Source organism: Eleutherodactylus coqui, chromosome 7, assembly GCF_035609145.1.
Source record: "Eleutherodactylus coqui strain aEleCoq1 chromosome 7, aEleCoq1.hap1, whole genome shotgun sequence".
Classification (NCBI taxonomy): domain Eukaryota; kingdom Metazoa; phylum Chordata; class Amphibia; order Anura; family Eleutherodactylidae; genus Eleutherodactylus; species Eleutherodactylus coqui.
In genome coordinates, this window is record NC_089843.1 from 98,993,586 (window position 1) to 99,018,258 (window position 24,673).

General features: G+C 43.9%; 1 protein-coding gene across 2 annotated transcripts; it reads right to left on the bottom strand.

The window, feature by feature from the left end:
• Positions 1-874: 874 nt before the first annotated feature.
• CFAP96 (cilia and flagella associated protein 96) lies at positions 875-24,648 on the bottom strand. Of its 2 annotated transcripts, none has more exons than XM_066574663.1 (8): positions 24,578-24,648; positions 8,250-8,380; positions 6,982-7,201; positions 5,530-5,667; positions 5,378-5,453; positions 2,973-3,152; positions 1,247-1,419; positions 875-1,043 (listed from the first exon to the last, which is right to left on the bottom strand). In XM_066574663.1, the coding sequence occupies exons 2-8, from the start codon at positions 8,344-8,346 to the stop codon at positions 995-997; spliced, it is 933 nt and encodes a 310-aa protein (XP_066430760.1). In that variant the 5' UTR covers positions 8,347-8,380; positions 24,578-24,648; the 3' UTR covers positions 875-994. The 2 variants fall into 2 exon arrangements, with proteins under 2 accessions (XP_066430760.1, XP_066430761.1); XM_066574664.1 differs by lacking the exon at positions 24,578-24,648 and adding an exon at positions 24,243-24,423.
• Between the last annotated feature and the right edge of the window lie 25 nt (positions 24,649-24,673).

Genomic DNA, 24,673 nt, shown 5'->3' on the forward strand with positions numbered 1-24,673 from the left:
CACATTTTCCGAAGATCTCCAACTTGAAGGTCAACAGACTAAATATGTTATTATCAGAACAGGTCAAGAGTTCGGTTTAATACATGTGTTTCTCTCCCCCCCCCCCCCCCTCCCCGATTTCTTCCCATCCCGCTGATACTCCCCCAAGGGGGATTATTATTATTGTTTTTGCTTTTTTTCTGTCTTCCCCCCTCCATTCCCCTCCCCCCTTTTTTTTTTCTCTTCTCCCCCTTCTTCCCTTTTCTTTCCCCCTACCCCAGCCCTATCCCCCCTCCCCCTCTCCCCCCCAGTTATATAAAAATGTTATGCAAAATATGAATCAGGATGACTTCTATACCCATGATGCTAAAGTATCAAAAACCATTGTAATGATAAGATATGTCCTGATTTACCTAATAAAAACAAATAAAAAAACAAAAAAAAAACATAACCTTAAAACTTACATAACTTTCCAGATGAGTTTCAGAATAAGTTGCTCTGTGTGTACATGAGGAATAACACTTTCTGGGCAGTAGAGAAATTAATAAATGGCAGCAAATTAGTCACTATTTGCTTCAGCATGCAAGTCTGTGCGTAAATGTTTCTCCCTCCTCCTTCTCCTTTATGCTCTCATTGACTTCAATGAGCACAATATCTCATCCATCTCCTCCACTGCCCATTTTGCCACTATGCCATTTTTAGCAACACACTTGACATCATACAGTGGCCACAAATTAAGGAGAAGGGAGACCCTTAGTGGCGAGCACTTCAGAGTTATTTTTCAGCATAAAAATTTCATTTTAGGTAAATCAATTGCTGTTTTGCTTGGTATCACATTGGCTATCATATAAACACAAGTTGTTTTGAAAATTAGTGACCATTTAAAATGCATGTATAAAGTTTAGTCTGCATTTTATTTAGAAATAAATATAAAGTCTTGGTGGTTTTATAGAAGGATTGTCTTTGTACTGTTACATTTACATTGGCTTTAAACATAGCAATAATGGGCTGGCCTTCAGTACGATGTCAGAGTTACTGTCTTGTAGTTCATTGGGTTTACTGACCTGCAATGAAAGGAACATAAATAGACATTACAAAACTAAATTTATACAAAAATCTAATAATTTCTCAACATTTTTTAGAGAAATTTTATATTTCTAGCTATTACAGTAGCACCATTTATATAACAAAAGGGTTAATTCATAAAGAAAAATAGAAGAAAATACAGTAAACAGCAACACATTATTATTATATCCATGGCACTTACTTTATAACATGTGATTCCAAAATACTTTTTATTGGATATGATTTTGGCCCTTGTGGAGGCTGGAATGTCTTCCCACCTTTAATAACATTTGCACTTTTTACAGTTCTTTTTCCATAAGAATCATTGGAATGAGATGGATACGGGTCAAATGTTCCAGCTTTCATGCCACCTGCCTGGCAACAGAAATAGCAAGAAAATAATAATATATATATATACATATATATATATATATATATATATATATATATATATACTGGACAATGTAGAGCAAGTTGTGGCAACCTATGTATTTACCTAGCAATAGAGAAGCAATAGATAATTGGCTAGACATGCAATACCCTTCTGGATGATTTCAGTCTTGAACAGGTGACTTAACAAAGAGTTTTCCTATTCTTCCGGGAGCCCCTTGAACATTCCAGAAGAGTTAGCAAATATAGCCAAACTTTATAAAACAAATTACCAGTGGTTCCTCGGGTTACTCTGGTCTAAGGACTTTACACAGAATAATCATCATTCAGTTTATCGCTGGATCATGTAAAACTGAACTATATCATTCAGTATAAATATTGTCAGCCACTGAGCGACCAACAATAATTTGTTCACTTACCGTTCATCGTTCAGTTTAGGCAGGCATAACAATCAAATGACGATTGGCCTGTGTAAACAGGCAGTCATTCATCTATGAACAACTGCCTGTTTACTATGAATGGAGGTTGGTGTCCGGAAGCGAATCTCCAGCACACTTCACCTCCATTCACGGAATGCTCAATCCTGTGTCTCAAGTAAGAACCCTAAGGCTGGGTTCAAACTGGGCGGAAATCTCTAGGAATGTCCGCAGCGGTACAACATGGAAATTCCGCAGCGGAAAGGCTGCTCCTAAACCCGCACCATTCAATGCAGATTTTGAAGTGGCTTTTCAGCCTGTATTCTACTGTGAAAACCTCTCTGAAAAGAGAGAAGAGAGTCAGAAGCCAAAATGGCTGCAAAATTGACATGTTGCGGATTTGAATTTCGCGCTGCATGTCAGTTTCAACACATCTTGTCCGCAGCGTGACCGACATTTTTGCAAATCTTGTCCACTTTGTTCCTTAGTCTCAGTTTTAAAAGTCTCAGTTTTAAAAATCCATGTGAATCTTGCCTTGAATGATGTGAAGCCTAATGATGTAACTAACTTAAAATTCCATAGACAATGCAATCTGTGCTGCACATCACTGCCTGAAAGACCCAGTCAACTAATATATATATATAAATAAATATGAATTGATACCTAATGGATTCATTTTAACACTATTCTGCTTTTGCTTGAACACTTGCGCTGCTTTATTTACATTCATGTAGGAATATGGTCTACTTTAAATGGAATGTATAGAGGAGAAGATGCAGTTATTGGTCTTTCTCTCCTTTTTTGTGATGTATATTTTTGACCCTTAATGAGTTATAAAAATAGTGACTACTAAGTACCTTATATTAATCCATCAACTAAATGTTATATTTAAATAATAGCACTCTTCATCAATTTCTGTTCTCAGTAACCCGTGTTGGTGGTACTGTTTGAGGTAACATTTTTGAGTTCCCCTGGGTTGTTTTAGACTGGTCCGGAGATAATTCGATATGCCGAGTGCCGCACTATTAGTAGTGGTAGTGCAGTGTATTGCAATCTTTTTCCATTTCTTTCAATAAAAATGTATTTACTATACATTGCTTGTACTAGAACAGTCCTGCTTACCGACTTAGCAGGTGAGCTTGGCTTAAATGGGTTCACAGTCACTTTTTTCTCTGTCTTTTTCTTCAGTGGTGGTAAAGGTTTGTCAGACCGGTAAGGATTTATGTCAAAATATTCCTTTGGATAAAGGTTAAGCCTAAAAGCTCCGCCTTTAACTTTTGATTTATGCATGTCCATTTCTTTCTATGATGAAAGCACAAAATATCTAATGAGCATATATGACGGGGCTTTTCTTAATTTATATATCATCATAATACTATATTATATCATAGTTAAAGGTTATAAGAGAAGTGGATTATGGTGGATGATATTGATAAAAGATATACTGTAATAAAGACGTAACAAGAAAGACAACACTAATATTCATAAAGTAATAGCTGTTATTTTCAAAGAGCATTTCCATTTTAGGCCCAATGAACACGGGCGTATTTGCACTGCGGGATATGGAGCGGGCGTTCACCTCCGCATCCTGCAGCAAATACTGTCCATAGGCATGCTATGCCAAACGCTTTTCCATGCCGACGAGTGGAAATCAACTGCGATTTTCCCCTCCCAAGGGAAAAATCGCAGCATGTCCTATTCTAGTGTGAGCCTCGCACGGACGTCTTCCATTGCAGTAAATGGAAGCCGCCATTTCTGCGGCAATTTCGAAATAGCCGCAGATCCATGTCATCGCCGGCGCATCATTATCTGCACTGCGCAAGTGCAGCAGCACGCCAGCTGGCACATCCACAGCACAGAGAGGAAGACATCGCACATGTACGCCGGGATAACCGCCGAGGCACGAGGTCTAATTCCGCTGCGAGATCTCGCAGTCAGAATCCGACCCGGCCGTGTGCATTCGCCCTTATAAAGGATGTCAATTTTTCTGGGTTATAATCAATTCCATGTTTTAATCTAATCTTTTATATAAATATTTACATGTTTTACCTGTTAGTAATGTTGTCTACAAATTTGAATTAGGTGTGAAATAACACCAAGTCTTCCCATGAGTAGGAACCCTTTTACAGGGAATGGCTATTGTTCAGATTATCACTGGATCATGCAAATGTGAACAACAATCGTTCAGTGTAAATGCTGCCAGCGATTGAACAACAACTGATAATTCATTCGCTTATCATTTATCGTTCAGTTTAGGCAGGCATATTCATACAAGAAACTGATGCAAAGTTTATTCCGTCCCCCCCACACCCCTTGAATTGTAAATGCAATCTCTGACTGCAACTTTTGAGGAAAATATGTGGGGTCAAACAGTTGGCGAAGAGCTATCAATGTATACCACTAATACTTCTACAAACTGACATATCACTACTTCACACAGAAGTAATACACTCCGTGTTTGTCTTCAAATGTGCCATATTTATTAATGCATTTAGCCAATTTTCACTTCAACAGTTTTTATACTTTGACAGCTGTAGCGGGTGAATATACATCATTATGTACAGTACTATTAGTGTTAGCTTATACAGACAAAAGTTGGCATTCTGCAAATGACTCCTACTAATGATAGAAATAACCATGTGAATAAGCAGCAGGTTGTCCTGACATCTAGTGGGCAAAAGGAAAACTGCAATATTTTAGAATTTATCTATTTTTCTTCTTTCTAACTACTTTTACTACATACCATAGTGCAGATAGGTGTGCTAATGGTCTGTCACTAGAATTGATGAGTAGTGCATGAAAAGGACGGGCCAATTCTCATTTGAACGAGCGAATGAGCAGGTGAAGTCACTGCTAGCTCGTTTGCTTTCGTGGAGCCTTTTTAGACAGGCGGATACATCGCTGGCTCGTTCAAATAACACTCGTTCAGTCTTTCACAGTCGCTGTATATTGCATGCCATGTGCTGTGCGTGCAAGTGAGATGCAATTTTTACCATTAAAAGTACTGAAGCAACATGTGATATTTTTTCTTCACATGCATGAAAAATGAGCGTGAAACTTGCATGTACAGCATTTTCCCAAAAACGCATTGCACTTGCAGAAAAATCACATTTGTACAGGTGCAAAATCAGTCCAAGTTTCTTGAATCAATATCACGCTCGACCTTGTAAAAACGATGGATTCATGATGAGCGAGTTGGAGAGACTTACAGCATAACGGGCAGTTCTCTTTTCTTTGTTCTGTATTGCTTTGCCTAATTTTTTTTTGTCACCCTTCCCTAAAAAGGTTTTACATGTTTTTTGCGTTTTAATATATATGCCTTTCTTCTTTTCCCGTCCTTATGTGATGCAAAGATGAAATGATGTAATTCGTATTGTAAATTCAATAAAGGTTATAAAGATTAAACATATAAGCCACTCCATTCTGCTAATAAGAAACACTGCTTGAAGGCAAGAGCAGAAAAAGAGTCAAACGAAAAGAGCAAAAACATGAAAGAGCGGACAATCACTAGATCCATAGGATTATACCTTCATGAGCTCTTTGGATATGTCATAATTGTCCGAGGAATAAGTATAGCTTTTGCCAATGGTGATGTTTGGATATCTGTAAAGAAGAAACTAGTTCAGTAATGAGGACTCAGTGTGAGACCAGTTATGGCGTACAGTCTACAATACATCACCCAAATCCTGTGCCCTGCTTGGAAGGGTTGGTATAGAAGTTTTTCCCTGGTGCAGTATAAGCTTTTCTTGGTTTCACTGCTGCACTTAAGGCTGGAATTGGACCACTTAGAGTTCCATAGTAGCTGCCAACTCCAGATCTAAAATATCCAACAACAAAAACACATTTAAGTAATATTTACACCTGGCATTTATTTTTTTAGCAATTTTTACAATTACTGTAAAACTAAGGAGTAAAGGGAAGACACAGAGGAGGGGACTGAGTGTTTGTAAGATCTGAGGAGTTCTTAGCTCTGAGTTGTGGTGAAGCTTCATAGCTTCCAGTGGCAGAGATTCTCAAACATATAATACTTTATTTCAAAATGTGAATTGTAAGGGAGTAAGTGTAAGACAATAGTAGGGACAACATACGGAAGGGCTATATGGACTTGACAGATCTGAGAATCCAGGTAAATAATGCATCGTACATTTTCAACATAGTAGAGTTGGAACAATAAAGAGGTAATTGGAATGTAGAATCAGCAAATTAATTACTAACTGCCAGGTCATGAAATTAATGCAAATTCACATTTATTTCTATGAAGCCTATTCAATGATATTGCCTTCAAAGGAACATTTAAAATTTGTATTAGAAGATGCATTTTTTACCTACTGTTTTTCCCATTGACTGCCTATTCACTGCCAGCAACTGACTCTAAACTGCAGTTTACAGAAGTCTGCAGTCAGCTAATGGGCCCCTTACTTGATTTATCAATGTATATACCTTGTTGCAGGCCCAAAGCTTTGTTGTGTTAAGAGTACCAATAAGAGAATCCTTGTGTAAAGCACTGTAACATCAGGCAGGGGTTGTCCAGTTATAAACTATTGAAGGCATATCCTCAGGGTATATCATCAGTAGTAGATTGGTGGGGTTCTGTCACCTTGGACTCCCACTGATCATGTGTTCGCCATGCTGCAGACAGCTCCATTCTTACTGCAGTGGCCTAGCTTGGTATTGCAGGCCAAGTTTCCATTCATTTCAATGTTAACGTGGCTTGCAATACCAAGACGGGCCACTGCAATAAGAACACAGCTGTCTGCTTACTGCAGAAATCAGGTTAGTACACAACTGCACCAAACCAGCAAACAGCTGTTCGGCAGAGGTCTACAATGATGCAGCCCCGCCAATCTACTGTTGATGACCTATCCCGAGGATAGGCCATCAATAGTTTACAAATAGACAACCCCTTTAAGTTAGGTAAACTACTGTGTACACATTTTCTCCGTAGTGTTACTTTAGCTACTGGACTTTTCCTGAGCAATGCCTAAGGGTTGTTCTGAGTACTAGAAAAATTAAAGTGCTCCCCTGCTCACACAATGCTGGTATGGTGGCCATACCACAACACTAATCTTGCACCATCGCATCAGTCAACAATCATGTAGGACTCTAGAAATTCCAGGGCTATTTAACTTACGACTTTTTTTCCCCATTAGATGGGAGGAATGTTTTTCCGAGGTTCTTCTTGGCTTGCTGCATACGATACTGTCGCCTTTGTTTTAATGGATCTGAGTAGGCTTCACCTTCAAACGTTCTTTTGAACTGCGGATCAAAGTAACCACCTAATGTATTTTCCATAGATTTGGCACCACCAGGAAACATCTGTCTATTCTTACTTGCAGCTTCATTAAATGGTTCTGAAACAAATGGGTCATGTTTAAAGGGTATGTTCATATATAGTCTAACACTATCAATTTATACATACATTTCCAGGAGGAATAAAAGAGGAACAGCACAACACAGAGCTCAAAGAAAAATGCCTCATAATTGTTATATCATAGGAAATGTAGGTACAGATAGGTTTTTCTTTAGCTGGACTCTCAAGGCCAATTGACACGTAACGATTATAGCTCAAAATTCATTCAAATAAATGAATTTGAGCGATAATCGTTAATTTTGAATGCGAAAAAAAAAACAGCGCCACTCACTCAGCCCATGGAAAAGATTAGCACTAGAGATGAGCGAACGTACTCGTTTTGAGTAATTACTCGATTGAGCACCGCGATTTTCGAGTACTTCCGTACTCGGGTGAAAAGATTCGGGGAGCGCCGGGGGGAGGCGTGGCGGAGCGGGGGGTAGCAGCGGGGAACAGGGGGGAGCCCTCTCCCTCTCCCCCCACTCCCCGCTGCAACCCCCCACTCACCCACGGCGCCCCCCGAATCTTTTCACCTGAGTACGGAAGTACTCGAAAATCGCGGCGCTCTGGCGAAAAAGGGGCGTGGCCGAGTATGCTCGCTCATCTCTAATTAGCACTATTTATCGAGTGGTTTACACAATTATTTAAATTATTTTCTGAATGAAGCCATAGGCCTCATGTCCACTGGTGGGTCGGATTATGAATGCGGGAGCCAGCAGCGGAATCGACCCTTCCTATGGCCGAGGACCCTGCGTATGTGTCTGGGTCTTCTTTTTTCTGTACTGCAGGTGTGTGCGGGAGTGCCGGCTGGCACATATGCGCAGAACAGTTTTTTTTCCCCCCAAACTCTTTCTTTGCTGCAGAATCCACGGCCTGCCCGCAATGACAATTGCGGACAGGTCGCGGATTGAACGGCTTCCATTAAATTCAAGTGCAGACGCCCATGGTTCCCTATGGGCGGCTTGAACTGCGGACCTTCTGCAATTCAAATCTGCCCATGGACATGAAGTTAGCATTATACATGTTAAAACTTGATAAAGCTTACTTACTGGAGCAGGGAGTGACATATTTGTCTCCTATACTAATGTAGCTCATCTCATGGAACAGGCCGATCCTATCCATATCTGATTTTCCTTCTGTAGGCATTGTTGCAAAGTGTAGAGAGAACACACCTTATAACCTAAGGGGAAAAAAGGATAATATTTTAAAGGGCATGTATCATTAAAAAAAAATCTATTAAAAGGGAATCGGTCACCAAGTTTATGTCGCCCCATCTGAGTAGTATTGCATACTTTTTTTTTCTTGAAGTATTTTTCATAAAATCACTTTTCATCTGCTGCAATAAAAGCTGAGCACTGAGTCCTCGTATTCATGAGTGGCAGACTTCCCCTACCCTCACATGATGGACACCTTTCTCCCTATACATCACCAACACACAGCAACATTGGCGGAAAAACAAAAAGGTATGTCAAAATCTGGATTGATAAATAATTTAAAAAATATACCGCTCCATAGCTGACGACTGCAATCCGTTTACTATTTAGACAACACAGTCAAAGCAGCCATACAGGGTGTTGGGTGTGGAAGAGGGGGCTTATATGATTGCAAGAAACTGGTAGGTTAATATGGCAGCCTGTGGCCTAGTAAAGACTCCCAGGGCTGTCATGTATGGATGCCTATAGTAGTGTTTAATAGTCATAAGTAAAAAGTACTATATACTGCAATACTGATCTATTGTAGTACAGAGTACAAGCATACAAGTGATCACAAGTTCAATTCCTCTATGGGGACTAAATTTAAAAAAAAGTGAAAAAGATTTAATAAAGTTTTTAAAAATATAAAAAAAGTTTAAAGCATTTAAAAAAAACCCTGATGTATAAAGATGTATGCACCCCTAAATATTACTTCTAAAAACTACAGCTCACCCTGCATCAAAGTAGCTCTCAGACAGTCCAATCAGCAAAAAAGTTATGGGTCTCAGAATATGGCAAGGGAAAGCAATGTTTGTTTAAAAAGTAGTAAAACATAGAAAACTATATTAATGTGGTATTGCCATAACTGTACTGACCTGCAAAGTGAAGAGCACGTCATTTTTTACTGCAACATGAACACTGTAAAAACTAAACCCCTCCCAGCCAAAAAAGTCACAATTTTTTCTTCAACACACTTAAATATTTTAAAAAGTTTTTTAATACATAAAAATATAACTTGTCCCACAAATAGCAAGCCGAGGGCACAGCACTGATGCAGATTTTGTTGTGTTTCTAAGGCCTCTTTTAATGGCCGCATCGCCACTGAAAAACACGTAGGAGAGAGAAAGGCGTGCCCAAATCTTGCATTTTCTCGCCCATTCATACGGCTGGGTGTGATGTATAGGCGCTGCAGCACGGAATTCCTTAGGCCGGGAGAAATCCTTCAAATGGCTCAATAGAGGCAGCTGACATAGTTTAGCAGCGCTAGCCGCTGCTAAACTCCATCCCTAGGCTTCTATAGGAGTTGCTGGCTTATCGCAGCCAAAAGATAGGGCAAGACTTATCTTTTTCGGCCGCGTGTAACATCAACTGTCGAATTCAGACGCAGATTTTTTTTTTGTCTGGCCGATATATCGCCCATTTGAAAGAATGCATTGGAATCCAATGCTTCAGATGGTCATAATTTTTTTGCACGGCTAAATAGCTGCATAAAAACGCTCGCATGAAAAAGACCTAACTGTGCAAGACGTTCTGTGGAACGCTTTGCTTTTTTTTCTTAATTCCACAGCAGAAAGCTTTTCCGCAGCAGAGTTTAATCTTGCAGTTTTGAAGTAAAGATACAGGTATTACAACAGGTGCGGAATTCAAGCCACATGGGGATAACATGGTGGCGCAAAAATGTCTGCGCAGACAAATTCCATCCCGTGTGAAAGGTCCCCAAGTGTCTTTTCACAGGTGTCACTGAGGCTGATAGAATTGTATCATAGACTGAATAATTTATACTAATCTGTATCCTATCAGCCTTGTTATCACAAATGAGTGAAACTACAAAGTGACAAAGGAAAGCAAAGGAATTATTTATAAGCACAAGTACCACGACCATACATTATTAAGAGAGACTAATCAGCGCAGCTACACTTCTGAATGATTCAGGCAGAGACGTCATACAGAACACACTGGCTCTACAGTTCTTATCTTTTTAATTCCCATCTAGCGAAAGTGAACAATAATCGTTTGGTCTAAGCGCGATCCAACGACTGAAAGACGAATGAGAATTGTTCACTTTTGGTTCGTCGTACATTTTATGTAATCATAAAACCCATCGTTGGCTCGTTCCGTATCACTCGGTTTAAACAGCAATCATTTTTTTCATTCGCTTCTACAGTGTATGTGAAAGAATGAATGATTCTGAACAATTTCTCGTTTGAACGAGCCAACAATGTATCTGCCTCTCTAAACAGGCTGCACAAGAGCGAACAAGTTAGCGGTGACGTCACTTGCTCATTCGCTCGTTCAAACGAGAATCGGCTTGTCTGTCTAAAAGGATCCTAAAAGCTTTATCACAAAGTTTTTATGTACAAAAGAGCAGTGTGGGATACAAGTCTATCAGTCTGTTTTCACTGACAAAATAAGGTTTTATCTTAAAAATGCAACAATTGTTAGGTTTAGGTTAAAACTCTCTATGAGTTTGAAATTAAGAGTGTGCATTTCCCCCAAACTGCAAGGCTCTTTCCTAAGAGACTTAGGCCTCATATCCACGGGGAAAATCAGGCCCGCACAGATTTCTGCTGCGGATGCACTATAATTGTCCTTTTTTTTTCATGCGGGAAATCAATTGAGATATGAGTTCTATGAGCTCCCGCATGCGTGATCTGCACTAAAATGGAGCATGTCACGTTTTTTTAATATCCGCAAATCATTTAAAATACTATCCGCGGCTATTTAATTAACTGCGGATGATCAATACTTTCCTATGGGATGCGGATTTGCGTTTCTTTTCACGCGTGGATTTGCTAAATATTATTTCCCCGTGGACATGAGGCCTTAAAAACTATTAAATTATTTAATATATTTATTGTGATATATTGATTTTACCGTCTAAAATTGCAGAAAATGTTTTTAAATTGCACTTACAACTACAATTAGAAAAAAGGAAGACAATTTGCGACTATAATTTAGGACAGGCTCACAGAAACGGGTCGGATTCCACGTGCAGATTTTCACAGTGGAAGACCTGCATATGATCACAGAAGTGAATTATGTATGGTCGCGTATGCATTTGGTTTTCTGCACTGATGTGAAAGCTTATCGTCCGCGTGAAAGAACTGACGCAAGCAAGGAATGACATCAGAAAGTAGCCCAATTCCTTGGAAATACCCTTCTAATACTTAGGCGACATTCTCTTGGCTGTCATGGTGAGAGATGTCCTGAGAGCCTTCAGAATGGGATACTGCTCTCCAGGCTATATTATAAGTAGTATCAACCACTTAAAAAAACAAATAAACCCTTCTTCTTGTGGATGAAGAGCCCAGAAGAATAAGTGGAGGGTGCAGACAGCAGTCTGTATGGGGGTGTTGCTTCCCAGACTCTGTCCTACATCGTCTGCCCACAAATTCCTGCTTTCTTTGTTCTATTTGTTATCTCGTCTCCTAGCAATTGTTACATTGACATATCAAAAGTTTTGATGAGTTGGGGCTGATACCACCTACCAATTGCTGTGCCCCTGTGACTGCCAAACTTCCTTCTGCTCTACTAAAAAATACTGATAAAAGCAAATGGCACAGTACTGAAAACTAAGCACTTCTGCCTGTTATTCCAAAGATAGATGGGGGTCTTGGTATCTAGACCTCCACCAATCAAAACCTCAAGGACATTCACAGATTTGTCCCTAAGTCCTGTGTTGTCTTGGCGGTGCGCTTAGGGGCTTAGGGTAACTGCCCAGTCTGAACTCCCTTGCACTCTGGATCTGGCTTTCATTAAAGGGGTTCTGTCATTATAGGAAAAAAAAAAATACTTACCTATTCCTCCCCCGTCAGTCTGCTTACCACATCTTCTCCTCGCTGATCTTCTCCTGGCTCCTGCAGTCCCCCGGGTCACATCATCACAAGCTGTCCAAATTCTTCTAGTGACAAAGAGTCCATTCTCGGCATTCTTCTTCCTTCAGGTCAATGTACGCTACATCACTAGCATTCAATGCCTAGCAGGGAGTGCCAAGCTATTGCCGAGATTACGCATGCGTGCTGTCTCGTGACAATACTATATGAACACTCACGGCAAGATAGCGCACATGTGCAGTCTGGGCAGTAGCTCGGCATTTCCATTCTAGGCAGTAAACGTTACGTCACTAGTGACACAACATACACTGACCTGCTGAGAGCTGCCCCTGAGCCAATCAGAGGCAGCACTCACTCACCCATTCATGAATTCACCCATTCATGGGTCATTCAGCTGAGAGCTGCCCCTGAGCCAATCAGAGGCAGCACTCACTCACCCATTCATGAATTCATGAATGGGTGTGAGTGAGATCTGCCTCTGATTGGTCAGGCTGTGACCAATCAGAGGCAGCTCATTCAGCAGGCGGGGATTTTAAATCCCCGGCTGCTGAATACTAATCACAGCTGTTCAGAGCAGTTCAGGAGGACTGCAGCCGGCCGCGCTGAACTCCGTCTGGCGGGACTAGGTGAGTATATATATATTTTTTTTTTTTATACATTTCTGGATGAATTGCAGGGAAGGGCTTATATATTTAAGCCCTTCCCGACAATTCATCCTGCGATCACCGGCAGACCATGGCTTTCAATGGAGCCGGCTGTATTGCCGGCTCCATTGAATTCAATGGGCTAACATTGTTCTGCCGGGACAAGGTGAGTATATTTTTTTTCTTATTTTTACACATTTCTGGATGAATTGAAGGAAAGGGCTTATATATTTAAGCCCTTCCCGACAATTCATCCCGCGATCGCCGGCAGTCCATTGCTTTCAATGGAGCCGGCTGTATTGCCGGCTCCATTGAATTCAATGGGCTAACATCGTTCTTCTCTGCCACAGCTGTTACAGCTGTGGCAGAGGAGAACAATCTTTACGCTGACAGTGCGGGGGAGGGGGGGGGGTCTTACTCTTGCCACTATTGTGGCTTAATAGTGGGACCTGGGAACTTGAGATGCAGCCCAACATGTAGCCCCTCGCCTGCCCTATCCGTTTCTGTGTTGTTCCCATCACTTTCTTGAATTTCCCAGGTTTTCACAAATGAAAACCATAGCGAGCATCGGCGATATACAAAAATGCTCGAGTCGCCCATTGACTTCAATGGGGTTCGTTACTCGAAACGAACTCTCGAGCATCACTGAAAGTTCGACTCGAGTAACGAGCACTCGAGCATTTTGGTGCTCGCTCATCTCTAGTAATTATTGATTTTTATTTTTTTAAATGACAAAACCCCTTTAGGAATATCTCTGTGCTTTGCTCCATTAAGCTTTCCATCAACCTGACCAGTCTCCCTGTCCCAGCTGCCGAGAAACACCCCTACAGCATGATGCTGCCACCACCATGCTTCACTGTAACATAGTAACATAGTTCGTAAGGCTGAATGAAGACAATGTCCATCTAGTCCAGCTTGTCTAGCCTCCTGTTTTGTTGATCCAGAGGAAGGCAAAAAACCCCAAGAGCAGAAGCCAATTAGCCCTTTTGGGGAAAAAATTCCTTCCCGACTCCCTAATGGCAATCAGACTGTTCCCTGGATCAACCCCTAATAGTTCCTACCTGCCTGTATAACCGGATTAACAAATAATCTTAGATTTATAGCCTATAATATCCTTCCTCTCCAGAAAGACATCAAGTCCCCTTTTAAACTCCTCTAAGGATTTTGCCATCACTACGTCCTCAGGCAGAGAGTTCCACAGTCTAGCTGCTCTAACAGTAAAGAATCCCTTTCTATGTTGGTGATGAAACCTGCTTTCCTATAAACGTAGCGGATGCCCTCTTGTTACCGTTGCAGTCCTGGGTATAAACAAATCCTGGGAGAGATCCTTGTATTGTCCCCTCATGTACTTATACATGGTTATTTGGTCGCCTCTTAACCTTCTTTTTTCTAGAGTAAATAGTCCCAATTTGGATAGCCTCTCTGGGTATTCCAGTCCCTTCATTCCATGTATTAGTTTAGTTGCCCTTCTTTGAACCCCCTCCAATACCGTAACATCTTTCCTGAGCACCGGTGACCAGAACTGTATGCAGTATTCCATGTGAGGCCTGACAAGTGCCTTATATAATGGAAGGATAATGTTCTCGTCCTTCGCCCGTATACCTCTTTTAATGCATCCCAAAACTTTATTTGCCTTTGCAGCAGCTGATTGGCATTGGTTACTCCAGTTTAGTCTATAGTCCACTAGTACCCCCAGGTCTTTTTCCATATCACTCTTTCCTAGCGGTACCCCATAAAGCAAATATTGGTAACATCCATTCTTGCTGCCCATGTGCATAACCTTACATTTATCAACATTGAACTTCATTTGCCATTTTTCTGCCCTAGCTAATCTAGGTCAGTTTGTAGCCGTACATTGTCCTCCGTTGCATTAATTATATTGTATAATTTTGTGTCATCTGCAAATATTGAAATTTTGCTGTGCAGCCCCTCTATCAGGTCGTTGATAAATATATTGAACAGAATGGGGCCCAATACTGAACCTTGTGGCACCCCACTAGTGACTGTGGCCCAATCGGAGTATGAGCCATTTATTACCACCCTCTGCTTTCTATCATTGAGCCAATTTCTAACCCAATTATATACGTTTTCACCCAATCCAGTGTAGGGATGGTATTGTGCAGATGATGAGCAGTGCCTGGTTTTCTCCAGTCATAAGACTTAGAAATGAGGCTAAAAAGTAAAATGTGGGTTTCATGAGACCAGAGACCTTTGTTTCTCAGTCTGAGAGTCCTGTAGGTGCTTTTTGGTAAACTCCAATTCGGGACGGCCCTTTCTGGATGAAGGTTGATCACCGGGTCCCGAGAACTGACCTGCATTCAGTCACCCATTTCGCCACATGGAATGTCCTTACCCTGAATGGGACTGCCTTCCAGGTGGCACTCAGCAACAAACTGGCTAGATATAACATCACAGTAGCTGGCATCACCGAAGTTTTTCTACTGCATCGTGACCAGCGTGAGGTTAATGGCACCACCATATTACACTCTGGTGGCTCGGACCACACCCAGTGAGTGGCACTGATCCTTCGCCCTCCCTTAAGTCAGTCTATAGTAATGTGGCATCCGATCTCTCTGCATCTGCTGTACGCCAGGTCCGTTCATCGTCACGGCCACATGTCCATTATTGTGGCATATGCACCAACTGAAGAAAACACAGTTACAGACACAGATGCCTTTTACGACCAGCTCGCCACCACCATGCAGTCCGTGCCTCCGCATGATGTACTCATAGTGCTCAGCGACCTGAACGCAAACCAAGGTCCTCGGACTCTTGGCTCTGAAGACATAGTTGGACCCTTTGGGGAAGGCCCAACCAGCGACAATTCACACGGGATGCTGTCATTCTGTGCCTCAACGGGCCTAGCAGTGTCCTGGCGGGGTACTGGTTCCAGAGACGTAGCATCCATAGGTTTATCTGGATATCCAACGATGGATGTACAAGAAAAGGAATTGGACCACATACTCATTCGTCATCGCAATTCTGTCAAATCGAGTTCAGTCTACCACGGGGCTAAAGCTCCAGCAAACACAGACCACTGTTTGTTGATTGCCGAAATAGCAGTTCCACTCCTTCCGCCCCATAAGACCAGTTCACAATCTTCACTGAAAGTGATGCCCTAAGGGAAGATCCAGCACTCAAACATCAGTATAACATAGTAACATAGTAACATAGTATGTAAGGCCGAATGAAGACATTGTCCATCTAGTCCAGCCTGTCTATCCTACTGTGTTGATCCAGAGGAAGGCAAAAAACCCCAAGGCCAGAAGCCAATTAGCCCTTTTGGGGGAAAAATTCCTTCCCGACTCCCTAATGGCAATCAGACTGTTCCCTGGATCAACCCCTAATAGTTCCTACCTGCCTGTATACCAGGATTGACACTTAACCTAATATTTATATCCTGTAATATACTTCTTCTCCAGAAAGACATCAAGTCCCCTTTTAAACTCCTCTATCGATTTTGCCATCACCACTTCCTCCGGTAGAGAGTTCCACAGTCTAACTGCTCTTACAGTAAAGAACCCCTTTCTGTGCTGGTGATGAAACCTACTTTCCTCTAATCGTAGCGGATGTCCTCTTGTTACCGTCGTGGTCCTGGATGTAAACAGATCACGGGAGAGATCCATGTGTTGTCCCCTCATGTACTTATACATGGTTATTTGGTCGCCTCTTAACCTTCTTTTTTCTAGAGTAAATAGTCCCAATTTGGATAGCCTCTCTGGGTATTCCAGTCCCGTCATTCCATGTATTAGTTTAGTTGCCCTTCTTTGAACCCCTTCAAGCACTGTGACATCTTTCCTGAGCACCGGTGTCCAGAATTGTACGCAGTATTCCATGTGAGGCCTGACAAGTGCCTTATATAGTGGAAGGATAATGTTCTCGTCCTTCGCCCCTATACCTCTTTTAATGCACCCCAAGACTTTATTTGCCTTTGCAGCAGCTGACTGGCATTGGTTACTCCAGTTTAGTCTATTATCCACTAATACCCCTAGATCCTTTTCCATATCACTTTTTCCCAGCGGTACCCCATTAAGTGAATATTTGTGACATCCGTTCCTCCTGCCCATGTGCATAGTCTTACATTTTTCAACATTGAACTTCATTTGCCATTTTTCTGCCCAAGCCCCCATCTTGTCCAGGTCCGTTTGTAGCCGCACATTGTCTTCCGTTGCATTAATTATATTGTATAATTTTGTGTCATCTGCAAATATTGATATTTTGCTGTGCAGCCCCTCTATTAGGTCGTTGATAAATATGTTGAACAGAGTGGGGCCTAATACTGAACCCTGTGGCACCCCGCTAGCGACTGTGGTCCAATCAGAGTACGATCCATTTATTACCACCCTCTACTTTCTTTCGTTGAGCCAATTTTTTACCCACTTACACACGTTTTCGCCCAGTCCGAGCTGCCTCATTTTGTATATTAGCCTATTATGTGGCACGGTGTCAAAGGCTTTAGAGAAGTCCAGATATACAAGATCAATAGATTCTCCCTGGTCCAGCTTAGAGCTTACTTCATCGTAGAAACTGATCAGATTTGTCTGACATGAGCGACCCTTCATGAATCCATGCTGGTGAGGAGTTATTCCCTTAATCTCCTTGAGGTACTCATCGATGGCGTCTCTCAGAATCCCCTCGAAAATTTTTCCCGTTACTGAAGTGAGACTTACCGGCCTGTAGTTGCCAGGCTCACTTTTGCTCCCTTTTTTGTAAATTGGAACCACGTTGGCAATGCGCCAGTCCATACTACTCCGGTCTTGATAGTGTCTAGAAATATTAGGTATAGCGGCCTAGCTATCTCGTCACTTAGTTCCTTTAGTATCCTTGGGTGTAATCCATCTGGGCCCGGTGATTTATCAATTTTAGTTTTCTTTAGACGCTTCCGCACCTCCTCCTGCGTTAGGTATGAGATATTTTGTGAGGGGTTCGTTTTATTCCCCTGCATCTCGTGTGGCATTTCCTTTTCTTTGGTGAACACACTTGAGAAGAAGCTGTTTAGTAGATTTGCTTTCCCTTCGTCATCATCAATGATTTCTCCTGCATTGTTTTTTAAAGGGCCAGCGCTCTCTCTGCAAATCCTTTTGCTGTTTATGTAGTTGAAAAATAGCTTCGGGTTGTTTCTGCTCTCTTTTGCGATCCGTCTTTCTGCTTCCTCCTTGGCAGTTTTGATCGTATCTTTGCATATTTTGTTTTTTTCCCTGTACGATTTTAGCGCTTCTTCGCTGCCTTGTTGCTTTAGTAGTTTGAACGCTTTCTTCTTTTCGTTTATTGCCCCTCGTACCGTCTTGTCGAGCCACATTGGTTTCCTTTTAGCTGAGTTTCTTTTATTTTTAAAGGGAATGAACTGCTCACATGAGGTGATTAGGATCCTTTTGAACTTTTCCCATTTGTCCTCTATACCGATATTTTTGAGGATGTTGTCCCAATTAATGTTACCGATAGTAGTTCTAAGCTCATCAAATTTTGCTTTACTAAAGTTTAGTTTCTTTGTCTCTCCCTGATAAGGCTTCCTATTGACTGACAGCTGGAAGTTGATTATATTGTGGTCGCTGTTCCCCAAGTGCCCCTCAACCTGCACCCCCCTTATACGTTCCGGTTTGTTAGTTAGTACTAGGTCCAGAATGGCTCTCCCTCTTGTTGGTTCCTGCACAAGTTGGTTCAGGTAATTGTCTTTAATTACTCTCAAGAACTTATCACCCCTATGAGATTTGCAGGTTTCGTTCTCCCATGTTATATCTGGGTAATTAAAGTCCCCCATGATAATTACTTCGTTTCGTTTTGACACCTCATCTATCTGCCTTAGTAGTAAGTCTTCAGTTTCTTCTGTTGCTTTTGGTGGTCGATAGAAGACCCCTATCAGGATTTTGTTATTTTTTCCTCCCTGTATTTCTACCCACAGAGATTCCACCTGTTCGTCTCCTACCCCTATATCCTCCCGTAGCCTCGGCTTCAAGTTCGATTTGACGTACAGACATACCCCTCCCCCTTTCTGGTTCCTTCGGTCTCTTCTGAAGAGATTGTACCCCTGCAAATTCACCGCCCAATCGCACTTATCATCAAGCCATGTTTCAGTAATTCCGACTATATCATAACTTTCATCAGTCATTCTTGCTTCAAGCTCGCCCACTTTACCGATCAGACTTCGTGCATTCGTGATCATACAATTTATATCATTTTTTTTGTTTTTTAAATTTGTTTTGTTGCTATTCGTACTTATGGCTGATCTATCAGTTCTAACTGTACTAACCCCACCCCCTGCTCGTCCCCCATTCCCTTTGCTTGGATCCAGATCGCTAATTACACTGGCTACCCCACCATATCTCATTTTGCCCTCCCCCCCAGTCCCTAGTTTAAACACTCCTCCAGCCTTCTAGCCATCTTTTCCCCCAGCACAGCTGCACCCTCCCCATTTAGATGCAGCCCGTCCCTACGGTAGAGCCTGTAGCCGACCGCAAAGTCAGCCCAGTTCTCCAGGAACCCAAATCCCTCCTTCTTACACCAACTCCGGAGCCACTTGTTTACCTCCCTAAGGTCCTGCTGCCTTTCTAGTGTGGCTTTAGGTACAGGTAGTATTTCCGAGAAAACTACCCTGGAGGTCCTCGCCCTGAGCTTGGACCCTAAGTCCCTGAAATCATTTTTGAGGGCCCTCCATTGACCTCTAACTTGTTCATTGGTGCCAACGTGCACCATGACTGCTGGATCCTCACCAGCCCCTCCCAGTAATCTGTCAATCCGATCCGCGATGTGTCGAACTCGAGCGCCAGGAAGACAACACACCGTTCGACGATCCTGGTCTTTATGGCAGATTGCCCTCTCTGTCCCCCTAATAATTGAGTCCCCCACCACTAGAACCTGTCTAGCCTGCCCTGCGCTCCCCGTCCCCGTCTCACTGGAGCAGTCATCCCCCTGGCGTTCAGAGGGCGTGTCGTGCTGCAGCGGTGCTGGCTCTGTAATGGCATCCCCCTCATCTGCCAATCTTGCAAATTTGTTGGGTTGTGCCAGTTCAGGACTAGCCTCCCTGGTTCTCTTCCCTCTATCCCTCCTTCTTTCTGTCACCCAGCTGACTGCCTGCTCCCCCTGCTCTTCCGTACTACCGTCCGCCCCCGCCTCTACCCCAGCGAGTGCCTGCTCAGTGAGCACCAAACTCCTTTCCATGATGTCAATGGCTCTCAGTGTTGCCAGTTGCCCATTTAGATCCAGAATTTGGGCTTCTAAATGTTCGACGTGCACGCATCTTGCGCAACAGTATGCACCCTCGATCGGCTGATCAAGGACCGCATACATTGCACAAGTAGCACACTGGATGACATTGCCAGGCATGGAGCTCATTCTAATGGGGATCTACAATTTACTTGTGGAAGTAGTGAAGATAGACTTGTTCACACTCCGCTCACGCGCTGCTGCAACCGCTCAACCGCTGACCCGCTGCTGCAACCACTGACCCGCTGCTGCAACCTCTCACACCCTGCTATAACCGCTGACCCGCTGCTGCAACCGCTGCTGCAACCGCTGACCCGCTGCTGCAACCGCTCACACCCTGCTATAACCGCTCACCCGCTGCTTCAACCGCTGCTGCAACCGCTGACCCGCTGCTGTGACCGCTGACCCGCTGCTGCGACCGCTGACCCGCTGCTGCGACCCCTCACCCACTGCTGCGACCCCTCACCCGCTGCACCCGCTGCACCCGCTGCTGCGACCCCTTACCCGCTGCTGCAACCACTCAACTGCTCACACGCTGCTGCAACCGCTCAGTCGCTGCCGCTCTCGCGCAAACGCTTACCCGCTGACACGCGCTCACAAAATTTTTTTTTTTTTTTTTTTTTCCCCCCCCCCTCACAAACACTTAGACCCCCAGACACACACACACACTCAGAAGACACAATTAACCAGATACACAGAAGACACACAGCTCACAAACACACACAGAGGTAGAGGTAGATACTTATCAGCTCTCTCTGGCCTCCTGTCTCAGCTGCTCCGTTCTGGTCCCCTCCGCTACTGCCGGTCTCTGTTTGCTGCCCCCGCACCTGCTTCTGCTTCGGCGGTCGCTCACTCCACCTGTCACTCTGCCCTCCTGCTGCTGCTCCGAGACCCGCTCCGCTTCTGCACTCCTCCTGCCGGCTCCTGTCACCTTTGGGCGCCGGTATCGGCTCCTCCGCTGGTCCGATGTCTCCCTCAGACCCCCCGCTCGTGCCTCTGCCTCGGCGCGCTGCTACTGGCGTCTGACGTCACTTCCGGTCTCCAATCGAAAACTGGTTTCACATTCTGGGCAATCTCCCAGATAAACCAGAGGCACCTTGGAATGTCACAAGAGACACTATCCGTCAAGCCACAAAGACCTTCTTGGATACCGGTGTCCCTGTAGGCAGCCTTGGCTAATGCACGACACTATGCAGGTCATTGAAGCAAAGGTGAAAGCCCATCTTAAGAATGATCAAGCAGAATGTAAGAGGCTGAAGGGCGTGTTCCAGGCAAAAGCCAAAAAAGACAGGGAGCGGTACTATAATGCTCTGGCTGATGAAGCTGAGGAGGGTCTGAAGTCAAACAATCTAAGAGCAGCATACAAAGCAGTCGCAAGAATCCGAGAGTCCTCAGGGACCAGCCGGCATACACCAATCCACAAATCCGATGGCAGCCCTTGTACCAACTATGACGAGACACTCCAATGCTGGTGTGAACATTTCTCCTCATCCGCCCTGAACCACCCACCGGCTAATCTGTGCCACGACCTTGACGACATCGCATCCGTTGCTGTGGATGACCATGCTGTGCCTACGGATGCTCCGTCACGGGAAGAGGTCCATTCTGCTATTCAGAAACGTAGACACTGACACGCCGCTGGCTCAGATGGCATTCCACCCAAATTGCTGAAATGCGCAAATTGAGCGAATAAGCACTGCTCTACATCAACTATTTCTGCGCGTCTGATCCTGTGGAAAAGTCCCCATTGAATGGAGGGAGGGTATCATCATCGCCCTCTAAAAGGACCCAAAAACTGCATGCACTAGCTACAGGCCAATAACGCTCCTTTCGGTTCCCGGCAAGGTCTTCGCGCACGTCCTACTCTCAAGGGTGCAACCACTCCTGACCTCCAAGCGGAGACTCTAGCAGTCAGGCTTCATGGCAGCCCACTCCACCACGAATGCCATACTCGCTCTTAGGCTCCTCTCAGAGATAAACAGAGAATTTAACGTATGTTGACTCGGTCGATAGAGAAGCCCTCTGGAAGGCCTTGCGTTGCATCAACATCCCCACATCCCTTCTAAACCTACTAAATGACATGCATCAGGGCACATCCACCAAAGTCCGTATTAACGGTTCAACCTCTGCTAATTTTGAGACCTCGTCCGGTGTTCAACAAGGTTGCGTCTTGGCTCCAGCACTCTTCTGCAGGGTCATGGACTGGACCCTTCAGCGTATTGTCCAATGTAATGGGGTCACTCTTCTGGAGGACCACTTCACCGAACTGGACTACGCCGACGATGTTGCAGTCCTGGACGTCGCATCTAATAACCTGAGACACTCATTGGAACAGTTTGATTATGAGGCGTCCTGTCTTGGGCACCACATCTCCTGGCAAAAAACCATGCAGCAGAATTTAGGAGCCTTCGCAACCCCTCCGGACCTAGATGTAAATGGCCAGAGAGTCGACACTGTCAGTGAGTTCGTGTACCTCGGAAGTGTTCAGCACACAGATGGGAGGACGCTTCCGGACATCCTGTGAAAAATAGCGCTTGCAGCCTTGGCGAAGAGGTCCCTGTAAAAACTCTGGTGGAGGTAGAACATAGCACTCAGGACAAAGATTCGATTCTACCAGACCTGCGTAATGCCAATATTATTGTACGGCTCAGAGACTTGGACCTTGCTGTCGCAAACCACTAAATGTCTTGAGTCCTTTCACATGTGATGCCAACGCCAGATTCTCTGTGTCCGTTGGTTCAACTTCATCAGAAACAGCGAGATACAGGCTTGAACGGGGCTTGAGTCAATCACAAAAACAATAACAAGGAGACGATTCAAACTTTTTGGTCATATTGCACGCCTGTCAGAAGCTGTCCCAGCCCACAGTGCTCTAACCGCAGTAATTGCTAGGAAAATCAAGAGACGACCCCCTACCGGATGGCGGAGGCCTCCTCGTCGTCCACGACGCTCGTGGGTGCAACAGATCGAAGGAGGTACCTCCTCCGACATCTACACTAAATGGAACAATGCTCTCGGTCGTGGTCATTCTAAATCGGCGCTACGGACCCTCGTTGTCCAAGCGAGACAACTAACTAGATGGGTTTTCATGTGTCTTTAACTGAGGAGAGACTTTTTTCTGGACACTCTGCCATAAAGCCAGATTGGTGGAGTGCTGCAGTGATGGTTGACCTTCTGGTAGTTTCTCTAATCTGCACACAGGATCTTTGGAGCTCAGCCAGAGTTACCATTAGGTTCTTGGTCACTTCTCTTACCAAGGCCCTTCTCACCCGATTACTCAGTTTGGTGTGTCGGCAGCTCTAGGAGGAGTCCTGGTTGTTCCAAACATCTTCCATTTAAGAATCATGGAGGCCGCTGCGCTCTTGGTAACTTTCAGTGCAGCAGAGATTTTTTCATTTTTTCCGATTATGTGGAGTTCTGTACCTCCACACAATCCTGTCTCTGAGCTCCACAGGCAGTTATTTCCTCCTCATTGCTTGGTTTTTGCTGCACGTTCCAAAACATGAATTTCAAAATTGACAAAGGAGAAAGCTGTGATTTTCAATTGAAGACAATGAGATGCAGATCTCACGTTGATTTCAAACCACGTGTAAATGCTTCAATTAAACAAAGCCCCCCCCCCCCCTTCTTTGACATATGGCACACATCTGGTCTATGATGTTGTTTTGGCTGGGAGCTCTCTTGCTGCATATTCCAAACATAGTTTTTATTGCAACATTCACTGTTTGTATCCCAGGATTCCATCTTAATCGCAGAAAATAGTATTCAGATGGAATCCTGAACAGAATGAATGTAACATAATCACTTCCTTAGGCAAGCTTCACACGGGCACCAGAGTTACAGAGTGCATGCGCCGAGTTCACATTGCCTTGCACCCATGTGAACTGATTTCGAACCGCGGCCCGCGCACTGCAACAATGTTCTTTCGAAGTCCAGCAGAGACTGTTCAGTCGCGGATGGATCACTTGCACTTATTTATGTGTCTGCAGGAACCAATAAGCATTAAGTGTTAAATGTTAAAAAAAAAAGCAGTAGCCAATCAGCATTCAGTGGGAGGCGCACGCCAAACAAGTGCACATCTCCACCAAAATTGTTGGCTAGTTGCTGAATAACAACAATTGTCGCTCTTCACCCTGTGGTGGCCGTGTTTACATAGAACAGCTGTAACTTACATTTGCACTAACGAGTGACAGTTTGGGCAGTAATTGTCCTGTGTAACGACACCCTCGGCGGTCCGTTTGCTTTTCTTTAATGCATATAGGTGGCAGTGGCTGCACTGGAGCTCCATAATTCAGCCTTGACATGGTGCACCGCGCTCATAGTCCAGTGACATCCCACAAAAGTCACTTTATGTCTCATTGTCTTTTTATGCTAATGAACTTCCAGGACCTAGTTACTAATATGACATGCTGTTTGAGTTGACAGCAGGATCCCCATTACTACTTGCTGAGTTGTACAGAGCAGAGCCCCCAGTCCTGCACAATGCCCCCCCATATAATAACTGTACCTGCTCCTCTATGTCACCAGCCCCCTCCTCCTCCTCTGCTCTCCAGATCTCCGCTTGCTCCTAGCAGTTTGTTACTAGTGGTTGCCATGGAAACGG